At 51.0% G+C, this 24,121-nt stretch overlaps 3 protein-coding genes across 3 annotated transcripts; 2 read left to right on the forward strand and 1 right to left on the reverse strand.

Moving 5' to 3' along the window:
* The first annotated feature begins 3,734 nt into the window (after window positions 1-3,734).
* Window positions 3,735-11,365, forward strand: LOC128047267 (uncharacterized). Its single transcript, XM_052639357.1, has 8 exons — window positions 3,735-3,766; window positions 4,586-4,629; window positions 5,389-5,465; window positions 9,600-9,665; window positions 9,811-9,849; window positions 10,348-10,527; window positions 10,858-10,900; window positions 11,244-11,365. The coding sequence occupies exons 1-8, from the start codon at window positions 3,735-3,737 to the stop codon at window positions 11,363-11,365; spliced, it is 603 nt and encodes a 200-aa protein (XP_052495317.1).
* Window positions 11,366-12,850: 1,485 nt separating this feature from the next.
* On the reverse strand, window positions 12,851-14,582 carry LOC128048265 (cytochrome P450 2D14-like). The gene is made up of 4 exons (XM_052640645.1): window positions 14,249-14,582; window positions 13,703-13,890; window positions 13,131-13,272; window positions 12,851-13,029 (listed from the first exon to the last, which is right to left on the reverse strand). Exons 1-4 carry the CDS (start codon window positions 14,580-14,582, stop codon window positions 12,851-12,853), a joined length of 843 nt encoding a protein of 280 aa, XP_052496605.1.
* On the forward strand, window positions 14,581-22,291 carry LOC128048266 (uncharacterized). Its single transcript, XM_052640646.1, has 6 exons — window positions 14,581-15,024; window positions 20,784-20,849; window positions 20,995-21,033; window positions 21,289-21,465; window positions 21,795-21,837; window positions 22,173-22,291. The coding sequence occupies exons 1-6, from the start codon at window positions 14,581-14,583 to the stop codon at window positions 22,289-22,291; spliced, it is 888 nt and encodes a 295-aa protein (XP_052496606.1).
* Window positions 22,292-24,121: the final 1,830 nt, after the last annotated feature.

A 24,121-nucleotide genomic window follows, 5' to 3' on the forward strand; every position in this document is an offset into this window, starting at 1 on the left:
AGTTGATTTACGATGTTGCATTAGTTTCTGGTGCACAGCAAAGTGACTCAGTTATACATATACATATATATATACACACACTTATGCTTTTTTATATTCTTTTCCATTATTGTTTTTTACGGGATAGTGAATACAGTTCCCTGTGCTCTACAGTAGGACTTTGTTGTTGATCTATTATATGTATAGCAGTTTCTATCTACTAATCCCAAACTCCTAATTTATCCCTCCCCCACTCTCTTTCCCCTTTAATAACCGTAAGTTGTTTTCTACAGACATTTCTTATTTTCTAATATGGGTATTTTAGTGCTATAAATTTCCCTCTATGTACTGCTTTAGCTGCATCCCAAAAATTTTGATATATTTTTAAAATATTTATTTACTTGGCTGTGTTGGGTCCTAGTTGCAGCATGCGGGATCCTTGCGGTACACAGTCTCTCCAGTTGTGGCATGTGGGTTTTGTTGCTCCTCAGTATTCAGGATCTTAGCTCCCTGACCAGGAATTGAACCCATGTCCCCTGCATTGCATGGCAGACTTCCAACTACTGGACCATTAGGGAAGTCCCTGATATATATATATATATTTTTTTTCTTTTCTTTTTGTTTAACATTCTTTCTTTATCTTTTTATTTTATAAACATACGTGAATTTTTTTTTTTTTTTTAGGCTGCACTGAAAGCTTCCAAGGATCGAACTTGGGCCCTTAACAGTGAAAGTGCAGAGTTCTAATCACTGGACAGCCAGGGAATTATCTATTTCACACACACACACACATATACATGTGTATTTATTTGTTTCTGTCTGCACTGGTCTTCAGTGCTTTGCTTGACTTTCTCTAGTTGCCGTGAGTGAGGGCTGTTCTTCACTGTGGTGCAGGGGCTTCTCCTGTTGCAGAGTAGGGGCTCTAGGAGAAAGGTGTTCTATAATTGCAGCACACAGGCTCAGTAACTGCAGCTGGAGGACTTAGTTGCTCCATGGCATATGGAATCTTCCCAGACCAGCGACTGAACCCATGTCCCCTGCATTGGCAGGCAGATCCTTATCCACTGCATCACCAGGGAAGTCTTACTGTTATTATTTTAAAATTTATTTGGCTGCACTGGGTCTTAGTTGTGGCACGTGGGGTCTAGTTCTCTCTGGCCAGGAATAGAAAACCTGCACTGGGAGCGTGGACCACTGGGTCTTAACCACTGGACCACCGTGGAAGTCCCCGCACATACATTCTTTAAAGTGTGTTGTTTAGTTTCCAAATATTTGGGGATTTTTCAGGGATCTTTCTGTTACTGACTTATAATTTAATTCTATGTGGTCCAAGAACATGCTTGCAATTACTTAAAACTTTTAAGTGATAGAGGCTTGTTTTGTGGTTGAGAATATGGTGTTCCATGGTAAATATTTCATATATATGTGGAACTAAGGTATTCTTCTGTTTTAACCACTGTGGTTTTGTAATTATTATTCGGTTACAGTTGTAGTAATTTGGGGAGGGTGTAAAAGCTGTTGTCTTGACTCTGAAGATGTTTGTTTGGTCTCAGTCTTGTTTACCTTTCTGTGTGCTCAGTTGCTCAGCCGTGTCTGACTCTGCGACCTCATAGACTGTTGCCCGCCAGGCTCCTCTGTCCATGGGATTCTCCAGGCAAGAATACTGGAGTGGGTTGCCATTTCCTTCTCCAGGGGATCTTCCTGACCCAGGGGTTGAACCTGGGTCTCCTATGTCTCCTGTATTGGCAAGCGGATTCTTTAGCACTGAGCCACCTGGGACCCTCACCATATTCCTGGCCCAAACTGAAAGCTCAGTAGACATTGGTCGAATAAATGGATGACACTTAGAAATGGTCCGGTTGTGATCTGGCTTTTTATTTAAAAAGCAAGATTATTGAGTCATGTGAGTGAGTATTATGCACCTTTGTGTCCCTGCAGGACTTTGCGTGGAGCTTGGCACATCATGGGTGCTCAAGCAGCATTGATGGCACTGAATGAACCTGAAGAGATACCTGCAAAGGTGCCGCCTCTGACTGATGGGGGTTTACATCCACCCTGAGGCAATGACAAGCTACTCTGGTCAAGGTTGGAGAGGCTGTCCTGTCATAAAGCCCCCAAAGGCATGATGTCACACACAGACCCCACTTGTGAAAGGGAGGGGCTGTGTGCTGGGCTCCCAGGCTTAGCTGTGCTCCAGTGCCCTTCTCAGTGTGTCCTGGAGCCTGAGGGGAGGTGAATAGGCTGCCTTCACACTGATATGGTCAAGGGATACTCTGCAGACTGCTAATATCCTCAAGGTTGGTAGATCTGGCACACAGTTTCAAAAGGCCGCCCTCGGTAAACCACCCAAGCAGGTGATAATCGTCTTGACGACTCCTAGCCTAACTTTTCTGCCTCCCTTCCTATGTGGTCGTCTCTCTTCCCTCCTCTTCTTCTCACTTTCTCTCCTCCAAACCTTCGTTCAGAAAAAGACTGATATCTTTCTTGCGTTTTGAAAGCTTGCTGTTGAATATGTTGCTAGCAGTATTCTCAGAGAAGGTAGTTCAGTAGGAAGAGAGGTCTGGTAGTGCCCCGGAGAGAGATGAAATGAGCTGAGGCCCCCAAAAGGCCCCCTGGGTTTGGAGACTAGGAGCTTATTGATGACTTTGGTGAGAGAGGTCTCAGAGGTTGATGGGAACAGAAAGAGTCTGAAGCGGGTTGTGGAGTGAGGGAGCGGTGGAGAGGAGCAGAGACATGCACGGCAGAGTCTCTCAAGGAGATGGTGTGAAGGGAAGGGGACAATTAGGATGGCACCTGGAGAAAAGATGTGGGCCGAAGGGACACGAGCTGGGTGATATGATTACATACAGATGGGAAGAGAAGGAAGGACAAGTGAGAGAGAGGAAACCCAAACACCAGGTTGTAAGAAGACCGGAGGGATGGAGTACAGGAGGGGTGAGCCCCAGAGAAGGGGGCGCGGTCTCCTCCTCTGAAGAGGAAATGACCTGCGAGAAGCAGAGAACGGACGAGTGAGTCTAGTGGCAGAAAATCTGGGAACACCCGTCTGATAGAGCCTGTGGGCCCGGGTGAGAGTGAGGAAGGCGGACAAGGGGCTGGAGGTTGAGAGAGAGACTCCCTAACAGTTCCTGTGGAGAATGGGGGACTCAAGGGGAACAGAGGCTCCCCAGGCCATGCTGAGGTCCACCTCACCCTGGAGACCTTAACTTACCCTGTGTCAGTTTATATGCAATTCAGCGCTGAAGGTGGGATTCTAGACAGAGAGGGTGCTTTCGAAAGGCTAGGGAATCTCCCCCTGTCCTCCCAAGATTATTCCAAATCTGCTGCATAACACCGAAAATACTTTAAACTGGTGGTAGTTTTTAATCATTTTTATTTACTCTTATAATTAGCTGCCTACCCCCTGGGGTCATTTTACATCAGATGTTCAGTAGAGCTGTTCCTTTTCCCTTAATCCTCTCCCAACCCGCCCTCCCCATCCTGACCCCTACTTTTCCAGTGGGGGGTCTGAGGTCTTGGGAGAAATTCCTGAGCATTTTCCAAGCTCCGAGTACTAACCCACTCCATTGTCCTTAGTTTAGCCTCAAGCTGCGACCAGCGGGCTCTCCCTTGGGTGAACCCTGCTGGTGGGGGTCATGCCATCCCCCAGCTGCCTCTGGCCCATTGCAGTCCCCGCCAGCCACAAAGTAAAGGAATACTAGGCCTCTGGGGTTACATGATGCACTGACTGATACCCATCTTCTCTCCTTAGACCGAAAATGGTGTTTGGTCTGTGCAGCCAGAGAGAGAGGTAAAGTTTACATGGGCCCTGTTATCATACCCTCATCAAGCAGGAAAGGGGACCCCCTCACTGGGTCCCACAAGGAAGGGGTTTTGTATGGCCCCTTTCCTGACTGTTACAGTGTCTCTGGGACTCAGGGTCAGAGTGGAGAGCCTGGTACAGACAAATGGGACATGCCTCTGTGTGTGTGTGTGTGTGTTTGTGTGTGTATAGACAGGGTGCCAGCATCCTGGCAGTGCCAAGATGCTGTGTTCGAGGGGGTTATCAGGTGGTCTAATGGTTAGGATTTGGCACTTTCACTGTGGAAGCTCAATCTCTGGTAGGGGAACCATCCCACGTGGTATTCAGAGTAGCTGAAAAGCTCTGTTTGTCCCAAGGGAGGTGTTCCAGAAGAGCAAGATGGACAATGGGATATTATTTCTAATCCAGGCTGGAGTCAATCCAGAGGAGGGAGGGAGGCCTTTGGGGGGCTGTGGGCCAAAAAGCTAATACAACCCTTGAACGAACAGCTTTGAATGCTGAGCCAAGGCTAAGCCCCTGCCTTCAGGCTGGAGAGGCAAGGTGGACCTGTGCAAACAAGAAGGAAAGGAGAATGGAGGGGGTCAGAGGGGCCGTGTTGGCTCCAGGCTCCAAGTCTGGCTTTCTGAATAAGTAGAGGCACAAAGTCAGTAGGGAGCCTAGGCTGAGCCCTGTTACAGCTGTGGATTTATTCATCCGCAAGTGTTGACTGGACGCCTCCTGGTGGAATAGGTGCTGGGGCTTGGACAGAGGAGGAAACCGTGAGAGCGGGAGACCCCAGCCGCACACTCTGCTCTGCTTTCCTTCCAGGCTCTATAGTCTCCTCTACACAATACAGATCTTCATTCTTACAGGTGAGGGCCGGGGTGCTGGGGTGGTTGGGGGACTGATGGCAGGACCCAAGGAATGGGTGCTCGTCTCTGAGCCACTTCCATCTCCAGCTACTCCCCAAGACTCTCAGAGGCCCCCTCCTGAGATCACCATGTGCCTGCCTCCCCAGGGCTGGTCACACTGCTCAGAACCGAGGCTGGCCTTCTTTCTCCCTTTCCTCCCTCTGTACCTCCATGGAGAAGTGGGATTTTAACCTGTGTCTGACTCTAAAACCCATGCATCTTCCCAAAAAACTCACAAACTACCCCCTCAAAACGCAAAGAACCAAGTCATACCCTATAGCAGTGATCTTCAAATATTTACTTATGCCTTTTGAATAACACCACTTCCCTGGTGGCTCAAATGGTAAAAAGCATCTGCCTACAATGCAGGAGACCAGGCTTCGATCCTTGGGTTGGGAAGGTCCCCTGAAGTAGGAAATGGCAACCGACTCCAGTACTCTTGCCTGGAGAATCCCATTGATGGAGGAGCCTGGTAGGCTGCTGTCCATGGGGGTCACAAAGAGTCGGAAACGACTGAGTGACTTCACTTTCTTTTCTTTCAGTTTCACTTTTGAATAGCTGTCCCTTCACACATTTGTAATGTCTAATGCCTTTCATCACACATCAAAATACTTTAAAAATATACCATTATTGCCATATTTACTATTGTATGTAACTGACATTTAAAAATAATTGTTACTTTTTAAATGTTTTGACTAGTCTTTCTTCATCTACCTGCAGGCGTGGTGTACTACTATTTTCAGGGGTCTTTGGGGAAAACAGCCCCTGCCCATGAGATTGCTGTGGAGTCATCACAGGTGGGGTTCTCTGTCGGAGGCTAAGGGGACTGTCTCATGTAGCACAAAGAGCAGTCATGCTGCCTGATCAGAAATGGTTGACCAACTAACTGTGTGTGTGTGTGTGTGAGGACTCTGGAGAAAACCCCTGTGTTCTCAGCAAAGTGTCAAACAAAGCCCCGCTCTACCACCCCCATTCCCACCCCCCTCGGGCTGGCTGTACGGTCACCTCAGGGATCTGTGGCAGCAAGCTCATCTCAGGGCTCCGTGGCAGGAACCTAGACGAACCGACAGGAACAGATGACCCCTACTGTATGAGTAGTCTTGGAATATGGTACCACATTCGTACGTGAAGGGGGTGGTGGTGAGCAGGACACCTTCCTGGGGTCACATATCCTCTTGGACACTGCAGGTCCAGGGACCTGTGACTGAAGCCCCCACTCCCAGCCCTCTGTCAGGAAAACACACATGGAAACTGGATGTCCACTGAGGGTCACTAGCCAAATCAGGGGTTGACAATCTGGTGAAAGCTTGCAGCCCCCAGCAGCATTTGTGTGTGTGTGTTGGAGTATAGCCAGGAAATATGGGACAGTTTCAGGTGAACGGTGAAGGAAACTTTATTTTGTACTGGTATATGGGACAGTTTCAGGTGGCCAGTGAAGGGACTCAGCCATACATGCACGTGAATCCATTCTCCCCGCCTCCACCAGCAGCTCCCACTTTAGAAGAGGAAACTTAGGCTCCCAGAGGGACAGTGACTGGACCCAGGCTGCCCAAGGTGACACGTTAGAGTCACATGCCTGGTCTCTGGAGGCCCCCTGCTCTCCCTCTGGCGCTACTGAGACGAGACGAGTTTCATGGGGCCAAGCTGCTCTGTGACCCAGCAGCACGGAGACGTGTGGGCTACGTAGTTAGGGAGTGACTGTCAGAGGTTGGAGAGCCCCTAAGAAGGCCCAGGTGGGCAGGTGCCTTAGGGCTTCCGTAATAGCTCAGTGGGTAGAGAATTCACCTGCAGTGCAGAAGACCCTGGTTCGATTCCTGGGTCAGGAAGATCCACTGGAGAAGGGATAGGCTACCCACTCCAGGATTCTTGGGCTTCCCTTGTGGCTCAGCTGGTAAGGAATTCACCCACAATGCAGGAGACTCTGTTGGATCCCTGGGTTGGGAAGATCCCCTGGAGAAGGGACTTCTCCAGGAAGAGAGGCTACCCACTCCAGTATTCTGGCCTGGAGAATTCCATGGACTGTATAGGTTTGCAAAGAGTTGGACACAACTGAGCAAATTTCACTTTTGGAGACAGAGTCCTATGTTGCTTCATTAGTGTTTTTTTTTTTTTTAATTAACCAAACTTTCATTTAAAAAAACTTTATTGTCATCAAAGAAATGTGTATACATAATTTGATGAGTCAAAGGTTTAAGACCTGGAAAAAGTCTGCTGTTTGTCCCAGTCCTCTTCACCCACGATTCCTGCAGCCCAGGGTAGAAATCTTTCTAGCTTCCAACTGTCTAGCTGAAGCCCTTGATTTTGCCTCCACTGTTCTAAATAAAAAGCTTATCTTGCTTTGTCTTGATTGTTCAGATCTAAACATTATCTAATGAATTATTACAACAAAAGGTGAGGATTTAGCTCTTGTAGCAACTGAACACTTAGTGCCACCTCCAGCAGGCGTCTCACCTCGCTCTAGTCTTCCGCATGATTATCTCCTAGGTTTTGGCATTCTAAATGTTGTGAGTAAAGACATCTTTAGTTGTTAAAAGTTTTTAAGTATCATTTTTGCTTTTTTTTTTTTTTTGCTGACTTTTATATCATTTTGGCTTTTAAATTCCTCTCCCACAAAGTGGGTTCATTTTAATTCATTTTTTTAAAATTAAGGAACTATTTAAATAGAATGAAATCCATTCTTTTTAGTGTACTGTTCTGTGAGTTTTGACAGATGTATACAACTGTGAAATTGCCACTATAGCCAAGATCCAGAACAGCTCCAATCAGTTCAGAAAAATCCCCCATACTCACTAATACTAATTCCCCCATACTCACTAATACCCTTCCCCCTCTCCCAGCCCCTGGCACCCAGTAAATGGCTTTCTGGCTCCATAGTTTTGCCTTTGCAAGATGGTCATGTAACTGGAAACATCCCAGTACCTAGCCTTTATTTATCTGGCCACGCCGCAGGCCTGGGGATCTCGGTTCCCCGACCAGGGATGAAACGCGGGCCCCTGCAGTGCAGGCACAGAGTCCTAGCCGCTGGGCCACAGGGCCGCCCCCGGGTGTGGCTCTAAGCCTCTCACTGAGCACAGGACGCCTGCGCGTGGTCCGCGGTAGTTTGTTCCTTCTCATTGCCCAGTAGCTGTCCCGAGTATGGGTGCCCCGCGGTGTGGCCGCCGACTGGACGAGAAGCATTTGGATTGTTTCCAGTTTTGGGCAGTTTCAGATAAAACCACTGTAATGTTCATGTACAGTGTACAGTGTACAAAAACACTGTAATGTTCATGTACAAGTTTTGTGCGAACATAGGTTTTCTTTCGTCAGGTAAGCACCGCGCAGGGGGTGCTGGGTCCTGTGCTAATGTGTACTTAGTTTCCTAGCAAACTGCGAAACTTTCCAAAGTGCTGGTATCCACTTTGCATTCTCTCCAGCAAATAACGAGAGGATCTGTTTGTTTCCTAACATTTCCATCATTTCCTTTTTGAAAGTCATTCTAGTAGGCTTGGGGCGTCATTTTGTTTAGCTCAATACTGAGGTTTTACATGTTAAAACTATGCAAACAGTATTTCTGAGTCATGTAGTATACTATCATCAGTCTTTCTGTATAATTTTGCGTTTCTCCTCTTTTTTAAACTGTAGTTTTCCCTGAACCTATAATTAATACATCTAAACTGTCTTTTAAAAACAATTAATCTCCTTGCTATACACTTAAGACAAGTTAGGTGGTTTATCAATATGATTATTTCCCTGGGGACGTATTTCTTGGAGCCCTCCACCCTTTTCCCTCCTGGACAGACGTCCTTGAGGTCGGAGGCTCAGCTGTCCTGGGACCTCCCTTCACCGTCATTCTGGTGAGTACGTCACTTCGTTCACATGTGGAGCCCATGTTATCTTTTATTTTGCGGTCAGCACAACCTGCAGGTGTGCTGAGGGGTAATGCTGAGATACTCCTGAGGGGTAGTCCTAGATATTACCTGTCTGAAAAGGTCTTACTGCGTATTTAAGTCAGTGTAACTATACAGAATTTTAGACTAGAAATAATTTTCTCACAGATTTTGAAGATTCTCATTTTCTTCTTCGTTCAAAGGTTGGTGTTGAAAAGTCTGATGAAACTTCATAGACTTCTTCATATCTCTGGAAGTTTTTAGGTTCTTCTTTTCATCCTAGGTGTTTCAATATTTAGTAATGACATCATCTGGGGTGGGTCTCCTTCATCCATTTTCCTGGAGACTTGGCCATTCCTTCTCTCTGCAAACTCAGGTCCTGCATCTTTGGGAAGATTCTCAGTAATACATGAATGGAATTTATTTGGGATTTTCCCAGCCACCCCAGTTTGTTGATTCTGTTCCTTCTTTCAGAAAGATCTATGATTTAGCCGTTGCAGTGCCTGACATCTCTATTCTGGGAGAAACTCTTTTTCAATTTTATCCTCTACATTGTGATTGGATTTTTAATTCCCATGATCATATTTCTGTTTTTGAAGAATTAGAAGTTGGAGGGACTTGCTGGTGGTCCAGTGGTTAAGAATCCACCTTCTGACTCAGGGGATGCCAGTGCGATCCCTAGCGGGGAACTAAGATCACACATGCCATGGGGCAACGAAGGCCATGGCCAGGAATTAGAGAAGAGCCTGTGCACTGAGCTGGAGAGAAAAAGAGAAAGCCCAAGCGCCGAAATGAAGAGTCCATGCTCCACAACAGACCTGATTCAGCCAAAATGAAATTTAAGAAGGAGTTAGAGGTTATTGTTGGAACATTGTTATTTTAGCACCCGTCCTTGTTCTGTGAATGCAGCGTTTTATGTTTAAAGACATCAATCATTTGTTAGTGTGACGCTTCCTGAAACCCCTCGCAGTCTTCAGAGTCTGCAGCATGCACTGACGTGGACCAATGCGTGACTGAGCCCTTGACACGTCACCTCAGCCTTCTCTCTTTCTCCCTGTCATACAGCCCATCGGGGAGACCTTAAGGCCAGTGTGGGGGCCGATGGATAAGTGCTACCCCGTGACCACTCAGGTGGGTCAGGGCTGGGGACTCCTCCTCCCCTGGAGTGGGGTGGCTGCCCTGGGCCTCCTTGGTGGGTACACACACACAGCATGGTCAGGCAGGGAAGACCCCTGGGCACTCTCAGCTGTATGTGACGGCCCGTTTCCCTCTGTAGAGACGTGGAGTCAGGAGTGGGAAGAAGCATGACTCTGAGGTAAGTGATGCCTGGCCAGGAAGGGCCGGGGGCTGGGGTCTGTCCCCTGTCAGTGCTCCCTGAGACAGGAGCTCGTCCAGCACATGGTCAGGGCCCCAGGGATAGTAAGGGGGCTCCTTTAGGACACTAACAACCCGACCACACCTCGAGCTGAGACGGGAGGGGCTTCCCTGGAAAAACAAAGAGCTACACACTCAAAAGTGTGCACAGAAGCAGGAGATACACACTCTAAGTGTGCACAGCAGGCCAGGATGCACACTCGAAGTGTGCACAGCAGGCCTGGATGCCCACTCGAAGTGTGCACAGCAGGCGGGGGTGCGCCCTCCAAGTGTGCACAACAGGCGGGTTGCACACTCCAAGTATGCACAGAAGCAGGGGGTGCGCCCAAGTGTGCACCTCAGGAGGGGATGCATACTCCAAGTGTGCAGAGCAGGAGGGGAGGCGTAGAGATCAGTGGGCCTTTCTGCCCATATAGCCCCCTCTTGCCCCTCCTTGCAGGCCATGACCCCCAAGGCAATGCGAGGACCAAAAGATGCTGCCCCCAAGGAGGAGACTGCTGTCTTGTCTAGGGAGGAGCAACAGGTGGGGGCCCTGGGGGAGGAACCACCCAGCCTCATTCATGGTGTGAAGGGGGTGACTGAGAAGGAAGAGGAGGTGGCAGGGACCCCAGGATGGCAGGTAAGGAACCCTGGTGCTCAATTGGAACACTGGCCCCGTGTGGTCCTCCTGGGAAGCCCCTGGGCTCTGCAGGGTGGAAGGAGAGGCCAGGCTCATGCCACTGTGGCAATGGTTGGGGGAGGCCAGGGCACCCCAAGACCACTGAGTCAAACTTCCAATCCGGTGGAGCAACAGCTCTGTGTGCAGCTGAAGGTGCAGACATGGTCTGAGCAACAACAAGTGGATCTGAACCCTGGCCTTACCCGACTGTTCATGAAGTGAGACCTGTTTCCCCGGCTACACAATATAGAACCTGCCTCATCCCACCCTCTGCCCCTTCTCCCTTCCTAGGAGAATAAGAAGGCCCAAAAGGAGACGGCCGTGTACGTTTCAGGTAAGACAGCAGACCCCACCCTGTGAGCAGGACTGCCCTGCTCCCTCACCCCGGGGACCCTGCAGAGGTCACAGATAGCTGAGCTCCTCCCTGACCTTCCTGGCCCAGGGAAGGGGCAGGGATGAAGCCAAGGTAGTCTGATGCCCAGTCCTTCCTGACTGAGCCCCCTGCGTCCTTCTTCCTTCTTGGTTTGGCAGGACTTGAAGCCACTCCCTTGGGCTGGTGGAAGGTACTGCCCTTTTAGCATGCTGATGTGTTCTCCTGGCAGCAGAGGGTACCCTAGCCCTGGGCAAGGTTCCTTCCAGCAAGGTACCCACAGGGCATGTCTGATTGTGCTTTTTAGAGGCTTCCGAGGAGGACATCGTGGAGGAAAGGCCCGGGGGCTGGGTCCCCCAGCTCTTGAGGAAGCTCTGGCTGGGATGGTGCCCCGCCTCTGACATCCCCAAGACTCGGAGCCACGAGTGACCCTGCGTCCAATAAATCCACAGTTGTTGCTTCTGCAGGCCCGGTTTCCTCCTTTCAGGGCCCTCAAGGTTCTGCAAACCCAGTGTGGCTTCGTCCACGGCCCCTGTGCCAACAAGCTGCAGGAACACCACCTCCTGCCACTAAGCCCTCGACGTGGCTATGCTGGAGACTCAAGGGGGCCCTGGCTGGTGTTCTGAGTCTGTGCCAAGGGACAGACAAGGCTCCCTGAATGTTGAGAGCTGACTGTCATGAAGGCACAGCTGGCTTGATCAGGGGCTGGTGCTTCTGGCCTGCCTGACTGGTGTCTCCCAGCTCTTAACCTCAATGTGCCAAGGAGTCTGCCCAAGACTCTGGTGAGCAGACAGTCATTAGAGCCCTTGGGTGGTGTCTGTGTGAGCTCAGTGCAGACCAGACTGGGGGCTGGAGCTGGAGAATGGGGGTCCCTGCCCTTGGCCAGGGCTCCAGGCTGAGAAGGTCACAGCCTCAGAATTGGCAGAAGAACATAGGACCCGGCAGGCATCAGAGGCAAACCTCCTACTGGCTGAAGGGGAAACAGAAGCCCAAGGTCACATGGTGTCGTAGCACAGCAAGGACGAGAGCCAGGGTGTCCTCCTCTGAGCTCTGAGGGCTTCCTTCAGCTCTGCCATCCCACTGTCCCAGGATCCGAGGTTGACCCTGCCCTAGGGCACGGCCGCGGTCCACACGGGCTCATTTCCAGCCCCTGCCTAGGCTCCTGAGAGCCCGGCCTCACCTAGCCCCTCAGAGGATGGAGCCCCGGGTTGGAGCCGAGCTCTAGCGCGGCCCTGAGTGGCAACTCCTACTGGGCAGGGGCTGGGGGATGAGTGTCCTTAAGGGGCAGGGAAAAGGGGTCCCATCTTATAAAGAGGCCCAGGGAGGTGGCTCCCTCCTGGGAAGAGCTCTGGCCTCAAGAGCACTGAGCACTGGGGGCTCACCCGGCATATCGCTTCCCAGGCACCCATCCCACCAACTTCTGGGCCAGCAGACTTGAGGTGCTGGCTGACCTGCGACCTGTGGAGCAAGGTGGCTGTGGCTAGACCTGAAATGTGGGTGTCTGAGCTGATGGGCCTCCTTATCCCATGGGGGCCTGAAATCTCTCCCCAGCCTATGTGAGCCCCTCCAGCAGAAGCCAGGACCTGATTATATAGGCTTCATCACTATGCCCAGTAACCAAAGTTGGGTCTCCCAGGGTGTCTGGGTGTAAGCCTCAGTACACCCATCTCACAGTACACCCCAGGACACTCTGAGCCTCAGTACACTCATGTGTTAGGCGGGGTCAAATGCCAGGTAAGGATGAATCAGGCCAGGGGGTAGGGCTGGTTTTGGGGAGACTGCTGAGGCCATGTGACTGCAAGGGACTGGTCAGGGGCCCCAGGTGGGACTCAAGTCAAGATGGAGCCACCAGACACCAGTTTATTGAGCATCAGGGCTATGGCTGAGGAGCGGGTTGGGGCAGGGTGCCTGCCTCTAGCGGGGCACCGCACAGAGCTGGTATGGGGCTGGGGTCACCAGGAAGGCAAAGACACCGTGGTCGCTGGGGCGGGGCTGCCCGGCAGGCACCGAGAAGCTGAAGTGCTGCAGGAGGCTGGTGAAGAAGAGGAAGAGCTCCATGCAGGCCAGGGGCTCCCCGAGGCATGCGCGGTGGCCTGTGGGTGGGCACAGGGCCTCTGTGAGCCTGGGTCTCCCCCTCCAAGACACCATCAGGATGGGGAAGCAAACCGGGCACCCCACCCCACCCCCCAGGTACCTGCGGAGAAGGGTATGAAGGCCTCCTGCTTGACGAAGCGGCCCTGGGCATCCAGGAAGTGCTCCGGGTGGAAGCGGAAGGGCTTCTCCCAGACGGTCTCGTCCTTCAGCACTGACGACAGGTTGGTGATGAGTGTCGTCCCCTGGTGGCAAATGTCTGGCATGGGTGGGTCTCGATTGCTGGGGGGGTGCCCAGACCCCTGCCACCAAACACACACGGGCACACACATTGCATGGCACACACCCGAACTCTTTAAGTAACTCTCAGCCCAAGACGCCTCTCAGCACCGTCCCTGTGCCCATGGCAGGGTGCCCTTACTTCCCCTCAGTGCCCGGCTCCTCCAATGCTCTGATACGTTCTAGTTTGTCTTCCCTGCCCGACCGGGGGCTCTGAGTGGACAGAGCCAGGCCTGCTCTGCTCTTGTCCATGCCCACCCAGGCTGGGACATTATGTACCTTAGCCAGGAGAACGGGGTGGCTTGGATTCCAGTCCTGGCCACACCTGGCAACACTCACTGCGGCTACCAGGTGGCAGGTGGTGCGGAGGCGGGGTTGGGGGAGCCACAGGCCTACCTTTGGGACGTGGAAGCCCTGCACCTCGATGTCACGGGATGTCATGTGGGGCACTCCCAGGAGAGCGATGTCTGCAAAGCGTAGCACCTCATGGACCACGGCCATGGTGAAGGGCATGAGGGCCTGATCACCCATCTCTGGTCGCCTCACCTTCCCTATCACCTCATTGATTTCCTGCTGGACCCGTCCTGGAAAACAAGTGTCCTCGTGGTGGTCAGACCCAAGGGCTGGGCTCCTGCCTCCTCCTGACGCCCGGGTAGCACTGTGTCTACTTGGAGGAGTCGCTGTGACATCGCAGCTGGGGCTCAGGCCCTGCACAGAGCTGGTGACTCAGAGAGCACAGAGCTGGGCTCATGACCAGACATCTCCCCCATTCTCAAGACCTTTCCTCCCAACGTGACCCTCAGGGACTCAGGCTCACTTAATTTAAGAGCTGGCTGGCTGAATCCGCAGCCTGTCGCCATCATATAAACCCCCACCCGCTGGTCTTTGTCCTCTCTGACCTCTGTTTGGAAAATCCAAACAGTTCTCGGGCCCTGAACAAACGCTCTCCCTCAGGAGGGCTCTCGAATCCCCCTGCTCTTCTTGGCCCAGTCCTCTTCCGGCCAGTGGATTCACCCAGCGCCCACTGTCCGCTGCTAGGTGGGGCCCTAGGACCGCCGCTGCTCACTCCCCACCCCTCCGTCCTCACCTGGTTGAAGCTGGGACGCGGGTCCTCGAAGTCCACCTGCAGCAGGTTGCCCAGCACCGGCAGCGGCGTGGGGCCTGGGGGGTAGCGTGGGGCCCAGCGTGAGCGCCGGTGCATCAGGTCCAGCAAGAGCAAGAAGATGAGCACGGCCACGGCCAGGGGCCCCAGCGTGTCCCCAGACAGCAGCCCCATGGCTGCCTCCGTGGGCGCTGCGTTCCTCACCACACCGGCACCCAGGACCAGCCCAGCGCGGCACTCTCACTCCACCTCCGGGGCTCCACCAGTCCGGGGCCGCTTTATAAAGGGAGCGGAGGACCGGCCTTTGCCCTCTGCCCTGAGGTGTGCTGTAGGGGTGATTGTGCTGCCAGAGGGTAGGAGAGGGGTCAAGGAGAGTGAGGCGCACGGGCGCCCACTGTCCCTCACGCGTGCTCTCCACGTGCTTCCGGAGGTGGCTGGAGAGCACAAGAAGTCGCCCTCCCCCGGCCTGACTCCCCAGCTCAGCAGAGTCGAGGAAGAATCCAGGGTGTTGGGAATGGGTTCTGCCACCACCTGCCGCCTGTCAGCCTCTAATGCGGCCACAGCCCCGTTCCCAGAACGTGTCCCTGTCCTCCTCCTAGTGGCCTTCGCCTCCCAAGTATGTACTGGTCCTTGCCCTGTGCTGGTGGGAGGACCTGATGACTGGAGGGACCACCGATAAAGTTCTTGGTGTCCCCTCATTTCCCACTGGTACACGCAACACACACACAGAATCACACACTCATGAACCACATTTACACACATTCACATCCTGACTAGCCCATGCTCAAGTGCATATCTACACACCCACACGACCATATCCACGAGAGCCTGTGTTACCACCTTCCACTCACAGAGACCCAGCAGCAAGGGCTCTAGTTCTCAGCGGCTGCCTGGACTCAGCCGACCTCCCTGCACCTGGAGGCTGCTCTCGGGGGTGCCGGCGCCTTCACCTGGCTGGCTGCTGCCTCAGTTTCCACCTGTTGTGGCTGAGGGAAGTTGAGTCTGGGGGTAGGGAGGCAGCAGGGTTGTTTTCTAAAACCCATGCGTCCTCCCAAAACACATCCTTGCAAACTCCCCCCTCAAAACACATATAACCAAGTCATATCCTACAAAAGTGATCTTCAAATATTTACTTATATCTTTTGAATAACTGTCCCCTCACACATTTGTAAGTTAGTGTCTAATGTCTTTCATCACACTTCAAAATACTTTAAAAATCTACCATTTCTGCCGTATTGTAAACACTGATATTTAGATATAATTATGTTACTCTTTTAAGTGTTTTAAGTAGTCTTTCTTCATCTACCCTCTGGCGTGGTGTACTTCTCTTTTCAGGGGTCTTTGTGGAAACAGCCCCTGCCCATGAGATTGCTGTGGAGTCATCACAGGTGGGGACCTCTGTCAAGGGCTACGGGGACTGTCTCACGTAGCACAAGAGTGGTCATGCGGCTTGATCAGAAATGGGTGACCAAGTGTGTGTGTGTGTGTGTGTGAGGACTCTGGAGAAATTCCCTGTGTTCTCAGGAAAGTGTCAAAGCCCCGCTCTGCCACCCCCATTCCCGACCCCCTCGGGCTGGCTATATTGTCACCTCAGGGATCTGTGGCCAGAAGCTCATCTCAGGGTCCGTGGCAGGAACCTAGACGAACCGACAGGAACAGATGACCCCTACTGTGTGAGAAGCCTTGGAATATGGTTCCACATTTGTATGTGAAGGGGGTGGTGGTGAGCAGGACACCTGCCTGGGGTCACATATCCTCTTGGACATTGCAGGTCCAAGGACCTGTGACTGAAGACCCCACTCCCAGCCCTCTGTCAAGAAAACACACATGGAAGCTGGATATCCACTGAGGGTCACTAGCCAAATTAAGGGTTGTTCATCTGGTGAAACCTCACAGCCCCCAGCAGCATTTGTGTGTGTGTGTTGGAGTATAGCCAGGAAACATGTGACAGTTTCAGGTGAACGGTGAAGGGAAACTTTATTTTGTCCTGGGGTATAGCCAATTACCACGTTGTGACAGTTTCAGGTGGCCAGTGAAGGGACTCAGCCATACATGCACGTGTATCCATTCTCCCCACCTCCTACCAGCAGCTCCCACTTTGTAGAGGAGGAAACTTAGGCTCCCAGAGGGACAGTGACTGGACCCAGGCTGCCCAAGATGACATGTTAGAGTCACATGCCTGGTCTCTGGAGGCCCCCTGCTCTCCCTCTGGGGCTACTGAGAAGAGAGGAGTTTCATGGGGCCAAGCTTCTCTGTGACCCAGCAGCACAGAGACGTGTGGGCTACGTAGTTAGGGAGTGACTGTCAGAGGTTGGAGAGCCTCTAAGAAGGCCCAGGTGGGCAGGTGCCTTAGGGCTTCCCTAATAGCTCAATGAGTGAAGAATTCGCCTGCAGTGCAGAAGACCCCGGTTCAATTCCTGGGTCAGAAAGGTCCTCTGGAAAAGGGAAGGGCAACCCACTCTGGTACTCTGACCTGAACAATTCGATGGACTGAATAGTCCGTAGGTTTGCAAAGAGTTGGACACGACTGAGCAATTTTCACTTTGAGACAGAGTCCTAGGTTGTTTCCTTAATGTTTTTGTTTTCAGTAACCAAACTTTCATTTAAAAACTTTATTGACATCAAAGATATGTGTGTACATAGTTTGATGGATCAAAGTTTTAAGACTTGGAAAAAGTCTGCAGTTTGTCCTGATCCCCTTCACCCACAATTCTCACAGCCCAGGGTGGAAACCTTTCTGGTTGAAGCCGTTGATTTTGCCTTCTGTGTTCTAAACAGAAAGCTTATCCTGCTTTATCTTGATTGATGAGATTTAAACATTATCTAATGAATTATTACAACAAAAGGTGAGGATTTAGCTCTTGTAGCAACTGAACACCTAGTGCCACCTCCAGCAGACGTCTCACCTCTCTCTAGTCTTCCTCATGTTTATCTCCTAGGTTTCGGCATTCTAAATGTTGAGAGTAATGACATCTTTAGTTGTTAAAAGTTAAGAATCATTTTTGCTTTTCTTGCTGACTTTTATGACATTTTGGCTTTTAAATTCCTCTCCCACAAAGTGGGCTCTTTTTAATACATTTTTTTAAAATTGGGAACTATTTAAATAGAGTGACATCAATGCTTTATAGTGTACCGTTCTGTGAGTTTTGACAGATGTATACAACTGTGAAATTGCCACTATAGCCAAGATCCAGAACAGCTCCAATCAGTTCAGAAAAATCCCCCATACTCACTAATACTAATTCCCCCATACTCACTAATACCCTTCCCCCTCTCCCAGCCCCTGGCACCCAGTGAATGGTTTTCTGGCTCCATAGTTTTGCCTTTGCAAGAGAGTCATATAACTGGAATCATCCCAGTACCTAGTCTTTATTTATCTGGCCACGCCGCAGGCCTGGGGATCTCGGTTCCCCGACCAGGGATGAAACGCGGGCCCCTGCAGTGCAGGCAAGGAGTCCTAGCCGCTGGGCCACAGGGCAGCCTCCGGGTGTGGCTCTGAGCCTCTCACTGAGCACAGGACGCCTGCGTGTGGTCCGCGGTAGTTTGTTCCTTCTCATTGCCCAGTAGCTGTCCCGAGTATGGATGCCCCGCGGTGTGGCCGCCGACTGGACGAGAAGCATTTGGATTGTTTCCAGTTTTGGGCAGTTTCAGATAAAACCACTGTAATGTTCATGTACAAGTTTTGTGTGAACATAGGTTTTCTTTTCACTCAGGTAAGCACAGCGCAGGGGGTGCTGGGTCCTGTGCTAATGTGTACTTAGTTTCCTAGCAAACTGTGAAACTTTCCAAAGTGCTGGTATCCACTTGCATTCTCTCCAGCAAAGAACGAGGGGATCTGTTTGTTTCATAACATTTCCAGCATTTCCTTTTTGAAAGTCATTCTAGTAGGCTTGGGGCGTCATTTTGTTTAGCTCAATACTGAGGGTTTACATGTTGAAACTATGCAAACAGTATTTCTGAGTCATGTAGTATACTATCATCAGTCTTTCTGTATAATTTTGCTTTTCTCCTCTTTTTTAAACTTTAGTTTTCCAGGGACGGGGGAGCTTGGTGGGCTGCCGTCTATGGGGTCGCACAGAGTCGGACACGACTGAAGCGACTTAGCAGCAGTAGCAGCAGCAGAACCTATAATTACTACATTAAACTGTCTCTTAAAAACAATTAATCTCCTTGCTATACACTTAAGACAAGTTTGGTGGTTTATCAATATGATCATATCCCTGGGGTCATATTTCATGGAGCCCTCCACCCTTTTCCCTCCTGGACAGACGTCCTTGAGGTCGGAGGCTCAGCTGTCCTGGGACCTCCCTTCACCATCATTCTGGTGAGTACGTCACTTCGTTCACATGTGGAGCCCATGTTATCTTTTATTTTGGGATCAGCACAACCTGCAGTTGTGCTGAGGGGTTCAGTTCAGTTCAGTTCAGTCGCTCAGTCGTGTCCGACTCTGCGACCACATGAATCGCAGCACGCCAGGCCTCCTTGTCCATCACCATCTCCCGGAGTTCACTCAGACTCACGTCCATCGAGTCTGTGATGCCATTCAGCGATCTCATCCTCGGTCGTCCCCTTCTTTTCCCGCCTCCAATCCCTCCCAGCATCAGAGTTTTTTCCAATGAGTCAACTCTTCGCTTGAGGTGGCCAAAGTACTGGAGTTTCAGCTTTAGCATCATTCCTTCCAAAGAAATCCCAGGGCTGATCTCCTTCAGAATGAACTGGTTGGATCTCCTTGCAGTCCAAGGGACTCTCAAGAGTCTTCTCCAACACCACAGTTCAAAAGCATCAATTCTTCGGCGCTCAGCCTTCTTCACAGTCCAATTCTCACATCCATACATGACCACAGGAAAAACCATAGCCTTGACTAGACGGACATTTGTTGGCAAAGTAATGTCTCTGCTTTTGAATATGCTATCTAGGTTGGTCATAACTTTTCTTCCAAGGGGTAAGCGTCTTTTAGTTTCATGGCTGCAGTCACCATCTGCAGTGATTCTGGAGCCCCCCAAAATAAAGTCTGACACTGTTTCCACTGTTTCCCCATCTATTTCCCATGAAGTGATGGGACCGGATGCCATGATCTTTGTTTTCTGAATGTTGAGCTTTAAGCCAACTTTTTTGCTCTCCTCTTTCACTTTCACCAAGAGGTTTTGTAGCTCCTCTTCACTTTCTGCCATTAAGGTGGTGTCATCTGCATATCTGAGGTTATTGATATTTCTCCCTGAGGAGCTATCCCACGTTGAAGATCAGGAACGGGGGCGGTGAGGAGATACCCCTCATCCAAGGTAAGGAGCAGAGGCTGTGCTTTGCTGGAGCAGTCGTGAAGAGATACACCCACGTTTAGGGTGCTGAGGGGTAGTCCTGAGATATTCCCGAGGGGTAGTCCTAGATATTACCTGTCTGAAAGGTCTTACTGCGTATTTAACTCAGTGTGACTATGTACAGAATTTTAGACTAGAAATAATTTTCTCGCAGATTTTGAAGATCCTCATTTTCTTCTGGTTTCAAAGGTTGGTGCTGAAAAGTATTATGAAACTTAATTGACATGTTTCTTCATATCTGGGAGTTTTTATGTTCTTTTCATCCTAGGTGTTTCAGTATTTAGTAATGACATAATCTGGGGTGGGTCTCCTTCATCCATTTTCCTGGAAACTTGGCATTTCCTTCTCTCTGCAATCTCAGGTCCTGCATCTTTGGGAAAATTCTCAATAACACATGAATGGTATTTATTTGGGATTTCCCCTGCACCCCAGTTTGTTGATTCTGTTCCTTCTTTCAGAAAGATCTATGATTTAGCTGTTGCAGTGCCTGATCTCTCTATTCTGGCAGAAACTTTTTCAATTTTATCCTCTACTTTGTGATTGGATTTTTAATTCCCATGATCATATTTCTGTTTTTGAAGAATTAGAAGTTTTAGGGACTTCCTGGTGGTCCAGTGGTTAAGATTCCACCTTCTAATTCTGGGGATGCCAGTTCCATTCCTGGTCGGGGAACTAAGATCCCATAGCCCATGGGGCAACTAAGCCTGTGGCCAGCAATAGAGAGAAACCTGTGCACATGGAGCTACAGGAAAAAAAACCCAAAATGACCAAGCGCCGAAATGAAGAGTCCATGTACCACAACAGGCCCGATTCAGCCAAAATGAAATTTAAAAACAAAGAAAGAATTAGAGATTATTGTTGGAACATTGTTATTTTAGCACCCATCCTTATTCTGTGAATGCAGCGTTTTATGTTTAAAGACATCAATCATTTGTTAGTGTGAAGCTTCCTGAAACCCCTCGCAGTCTTCGGTGTCCGCAGCATGCACTGACGTGGACCAATGCGTGACTGAGCCCTTGACACGTCACCTCAGCCTTCTCTCTTTCTCCCTGTCATACAGCCCATCGGGGAGACCTTAAGGCCAGTGTGGGGGCCGATGGATAAGTGCTACCCCGTGACCACTCAGGTGGGTCAGGGCTGGGGACTCCTCCTCCCCTGGAGTGGGGTGGCTGTCCTGGGCCTCCTTGGTGGGCACACACACATAGGATGGTCAGGCAGGGAAGGACCCCGGGCACTCTCAGCTGTATGTGACGGCCCGTTTCCCTCTGTAGAGACGCGGAGTCAGGAGTGGGAAGAAGCATGATTCTGAGGTAAGTGAGGCCTGGCCAGGAAGGGCCGGGGGCTGGGGGCTGTCACCTGTCAGTGCTCCCTGAGACAGGAACTCGTCCAGCGCATGGTCAGGGCCCCAGGGATAGTAGGGGGGCTCCTTTAGGACACTAACAACCCGACCACACCTCGAGCTGAGAAGGGAGGGGTTTCCCTGGAAAAAGAAAAAACTACACACTCTGTGCAATGAAGCAGGGGATACACACTCCAAGTGTGCACAGAAGCACACTTGCCGGCAGGCCATGAGCCCCGAGGCAATGGGAGGACCAAACGACGCTTCCCCCAAGGCAGAAACTGCTGTTTTGTCTATGGAGGAGCGACAGGTGGGGTACCCGGTGGAGGAACCAGTCAGCCTCATTCCTGGTGCAAAGGGGGTGACTGAAAAGGAAGAGGTGGCAGGGACCCCAGGATGGCAGGTAAAGAAGCCTGGTGCTCAACTGGAACACTGTCCCTGTGTGGGTCCTCCTGGGAAGCCCCTGGGCTCTGCAGGATGGAGTGGAGAGGCCAGGCTCATACCACCGTGGCAATGGTTGGGGGAGGCTGAGGCACCCCAAGACCACTGAGTCAAACTGCCATCTCAGTGGAGCAACAGCTCTGTGTGGAGCTGAGAGGTGTGACACGGTCTGAGTGGTGAGTGGATCTGAAACCTGGCCTCCCCTGACTTCTTGTGAAGCGAGGCCCATTTCCCCAGCTGCACAATGTAGAACCAGCCTCATCCCGCCCCGTGCCCCTTCTCCCTTCCTAGGAGACTAAGAAGGCCCGAAAGGAGACGGCCGTGTACGTTTCAGGTAAGACAGCAGACCCCACCCTGTGTAGCAAGACTGCCCTGCTCCCTCACCCCAGGGACCCTGCAGAAGGCACAGATACCTGACCTTCCTGGCCCAGGGAGGGGGCAGGGATGAAGCCCAGGTAGTCTGATGCCCAGTCTTTCCCAAATGAGCCCCCTGCGTCCTTCTTCCTTCTTAGGTTGAAAGGACTTGAGGCCACTCACCTTGGGCTGCTGGAAGGTTTCTGCCCTTTTAGCAATGTTGACCTGTTCTTCTGGCAACAGAGGGTACCCTAGCCCTGGGCAAGGTTCCTTCCAGCATGGCACCCACAGGGAGTGTCTGATTGTGCTTTTTAGAAGCTTCCGAGGAGCACATCGTGGAGGAAAGGCCCAGGGGCTGGGTCCCCCATCTCTTGAGGAAGCTCTGGCTGGGACGGTTCCCCGCCTCTGACATCCCCAAAACTCGGAGCCACTAGTGACCCCACGTCCAATAAATCCACAGCTGTTGCTTCTGCAGGCCCGGTTTCCTCCTTTCAGGGCCCTGAAGTTTCTGCAAACTCAGTGTGGCTTTGTCCACGGCCCTTGTCCCAACAAGCTGCAGGAACACCACGTCCTGCTGAAGGAGGAAACAGACAGAGCTGGACTCCATCTTAAGCCAAGCTGCAAACATTAGGGTACAAGCATGGTTCCCCTCCCAATGGACTCTGATTTTGTACCCTGGTCTATAGTAATGGCATACCAATGGAAAACCAGATCCCTGGGATAAAAGAGCCTCAGGACTTGTACTTGGACTCTCCGTTGCCTAAAAGAATATGCTAATTATCTCTGTAACAGAACAAAGTCATAAATTCCATTCTGTTTATCGGGATATGACCACAGTCTTATTGATAAATGTCCACTGTTTATCTAGTCTTGTGGCACATGACTCATGGGCTAACTTTGATCCTATCTCTCTTTTACCTTGTCCAGACTAGTTTCAAGGAATTTGGGGAGGTGGGTTTGAGCAAGCACACTTAGGGTATATAAGGTTTTCACAAAACCTGGTCGAGTCCTCGGCTAAGAGGGGACTCTGCCTTGGCCCGCCAGTGTAATAAACTGCACTCCGCTATCTGCATTGTCCTTCTGAGTGAGTTTGTTTCCCGGAATGCGTGGCTACAATGTTTGGTGCATGGGCCAGGAATCTCCTCACTTTGAGGAGACAAGTCCCATTTGGGACTACTCCGAGGCCTTGCAGCTTGAATCTTCTAGAAGGGGGAAGGTGCCTCACCCTTCTGGAAGGATTCTGCTTCTCAACGCCCGGACCTATCACGTTAGCAGGTAGTGGACAGCAGCAGGGGAACTGAGCACTCAGGTGAGGAGGAACCCACCCGGCAGGGTGGAAGAGGGGGCCTGATCATCCCCCTGGGAGGGACTAGAAGGGGCACGGACCCACAGGAGACTGGAATAGGCAGGCGGCGATTGCTTGGTACACAGGTCGATGAGCCTGCTAGGGCTTAGGAAGTGAATTTGTGAAGGTCATTTAGGAGGTGTGTCCACGCCGTCTTAGGGAAAATTATTACCAGCGATCGCCAGGAGATTTTTAGGATAGGAAACTGGTCCTTGTATGCCTGTATTCTGCCCTCCTCCAGGAGGTGTCCCATCTGCTGTGAAATTCTTGACCCCCTCAGAATTGTTAGGCTAGATAGGGGTATACATATGTGAATATGAATTGGCTTTTCCGGAGATGGCCTGGGACATGGGATATTTAACCCATCTGTGTTTTCATCTGCACCTGATCAAGCCCACCAAAGTAGAATGAACTTTAAGGGAGAAACAGTCTTGGACCACGTGGTGTTCTGGTTCATCTATGCTGACTGGCAGGTGAAGACACACCAATCCCCTTCTCCCTCTGGGACCTGGCAGGTGAGGCTCTTCTCACCCCAATTAGGAAGGAGGCAGAATGGCAATTTAAGTGTCATTGAGTAGAAATATCAGAGGTACATATGGTACTGAGAACTTCGTAGACAGAACGAAAAGGAAAAGTAGAAGAAGCCCCAGAAGGTAAGCAAGATGGGGGGAAGTGAATCTAAGGCAACTGTATTGGAGTGCATGTTTAAAAATTTAAAGAAGGGATTGGAGGAGACTATGGGGTGAAGATGACACCTAACCGCCTTCACATACTCTGTGAGGTGGAATGGCCCCCTATGGGAGTAGGACGGCCACCAGAGAACACCATGAACTTAAAAATAGTGGAAGCAGTCTATACAGTAGTCACAGGAGAGCCAGGACACCTGGATCAATACCCATATAGTGACTCATGGCTAGGT

Source organism: Budorcas taxicolor, chromosome 5 (assembly GCF_023091745.1).
Source record: "Budorcas taxicolor isolate Tak-1 chromosome 5, Takin1.1, whole genome shotgun sequence".
NCBI classification, from domain to species: domain Eukaryota; kingdom Metazoa; phylum Chordata; class Mammalia; order Artiodactyla; family Bovidae; genus Budorcas; species Budorcas taxicolor.

Bases quoted from the DNA above. Each gene is read 5' to 3' on its own strand.
- LOC128047267 (XM_052639357.1), top strand. From the start codon at position 3,735: ATGGTGTTTGGTCTGTGCAGCCAGAGAGAGAG. The intron at 5,466-9,599 runs GTGGGGTTCTCT...CCTGTCATACAG, and splicing joins TTGCTGTGGAGTCATCACAG to CCCATCGGGGAGACCTTAAG. The intron at 9,666-9,810 runs GTGGGTCAGGGC...TTCCCTCTGTAG, and splicing joins GCTACCCCGTGACCACTCAG to AGACGTGGAGTCAGGAGTGG.
- LOC128048266 (XM_052640646.1), top strand. From the start codon at position 14,581: ATGGCTGCCTCCGTGGGCGCTGCGTTCCTCACCACACCGGCACCCAGG. The intron at 20,850-20,994 runs GTGGGTCAGGGC...TTCCCTCTGTAG, and splicing joins GCTACCCCGTGACCACTCAG to AGACGCGGAGTCAGGAGTGG. The intron at 21,034-21,288 runs GTAAGTGAGGCC...ACTTGCCGGCAG, and splicing joins GGAAGAAGCATGATTCTGAG to GCCATGAGCCCCGAGGCAAT.
- LOC128048265 (XM_052640645.1), bottom strand. From the start codon at position 14,582: ATGGGGCTGCTGTCTGGGGACACGCTGGGGCCCCTGGCCGTGGCCGTG. The intron at 13,891-14,248 runs GTTTGTTCAGGG...CTTGTTTTCCAG, and splicing joins GAGCCCTCCTGAGGGAGAGC to GACGGGTCCAGCAGGAAATC. The intron at 13,030-13,130 runs GTACCTGGGGGG...GCCCACCCACAG, and splicing joins CTTCATACCCTTCTCCGCAG to GCCACCGCGCATGCCTCGGG.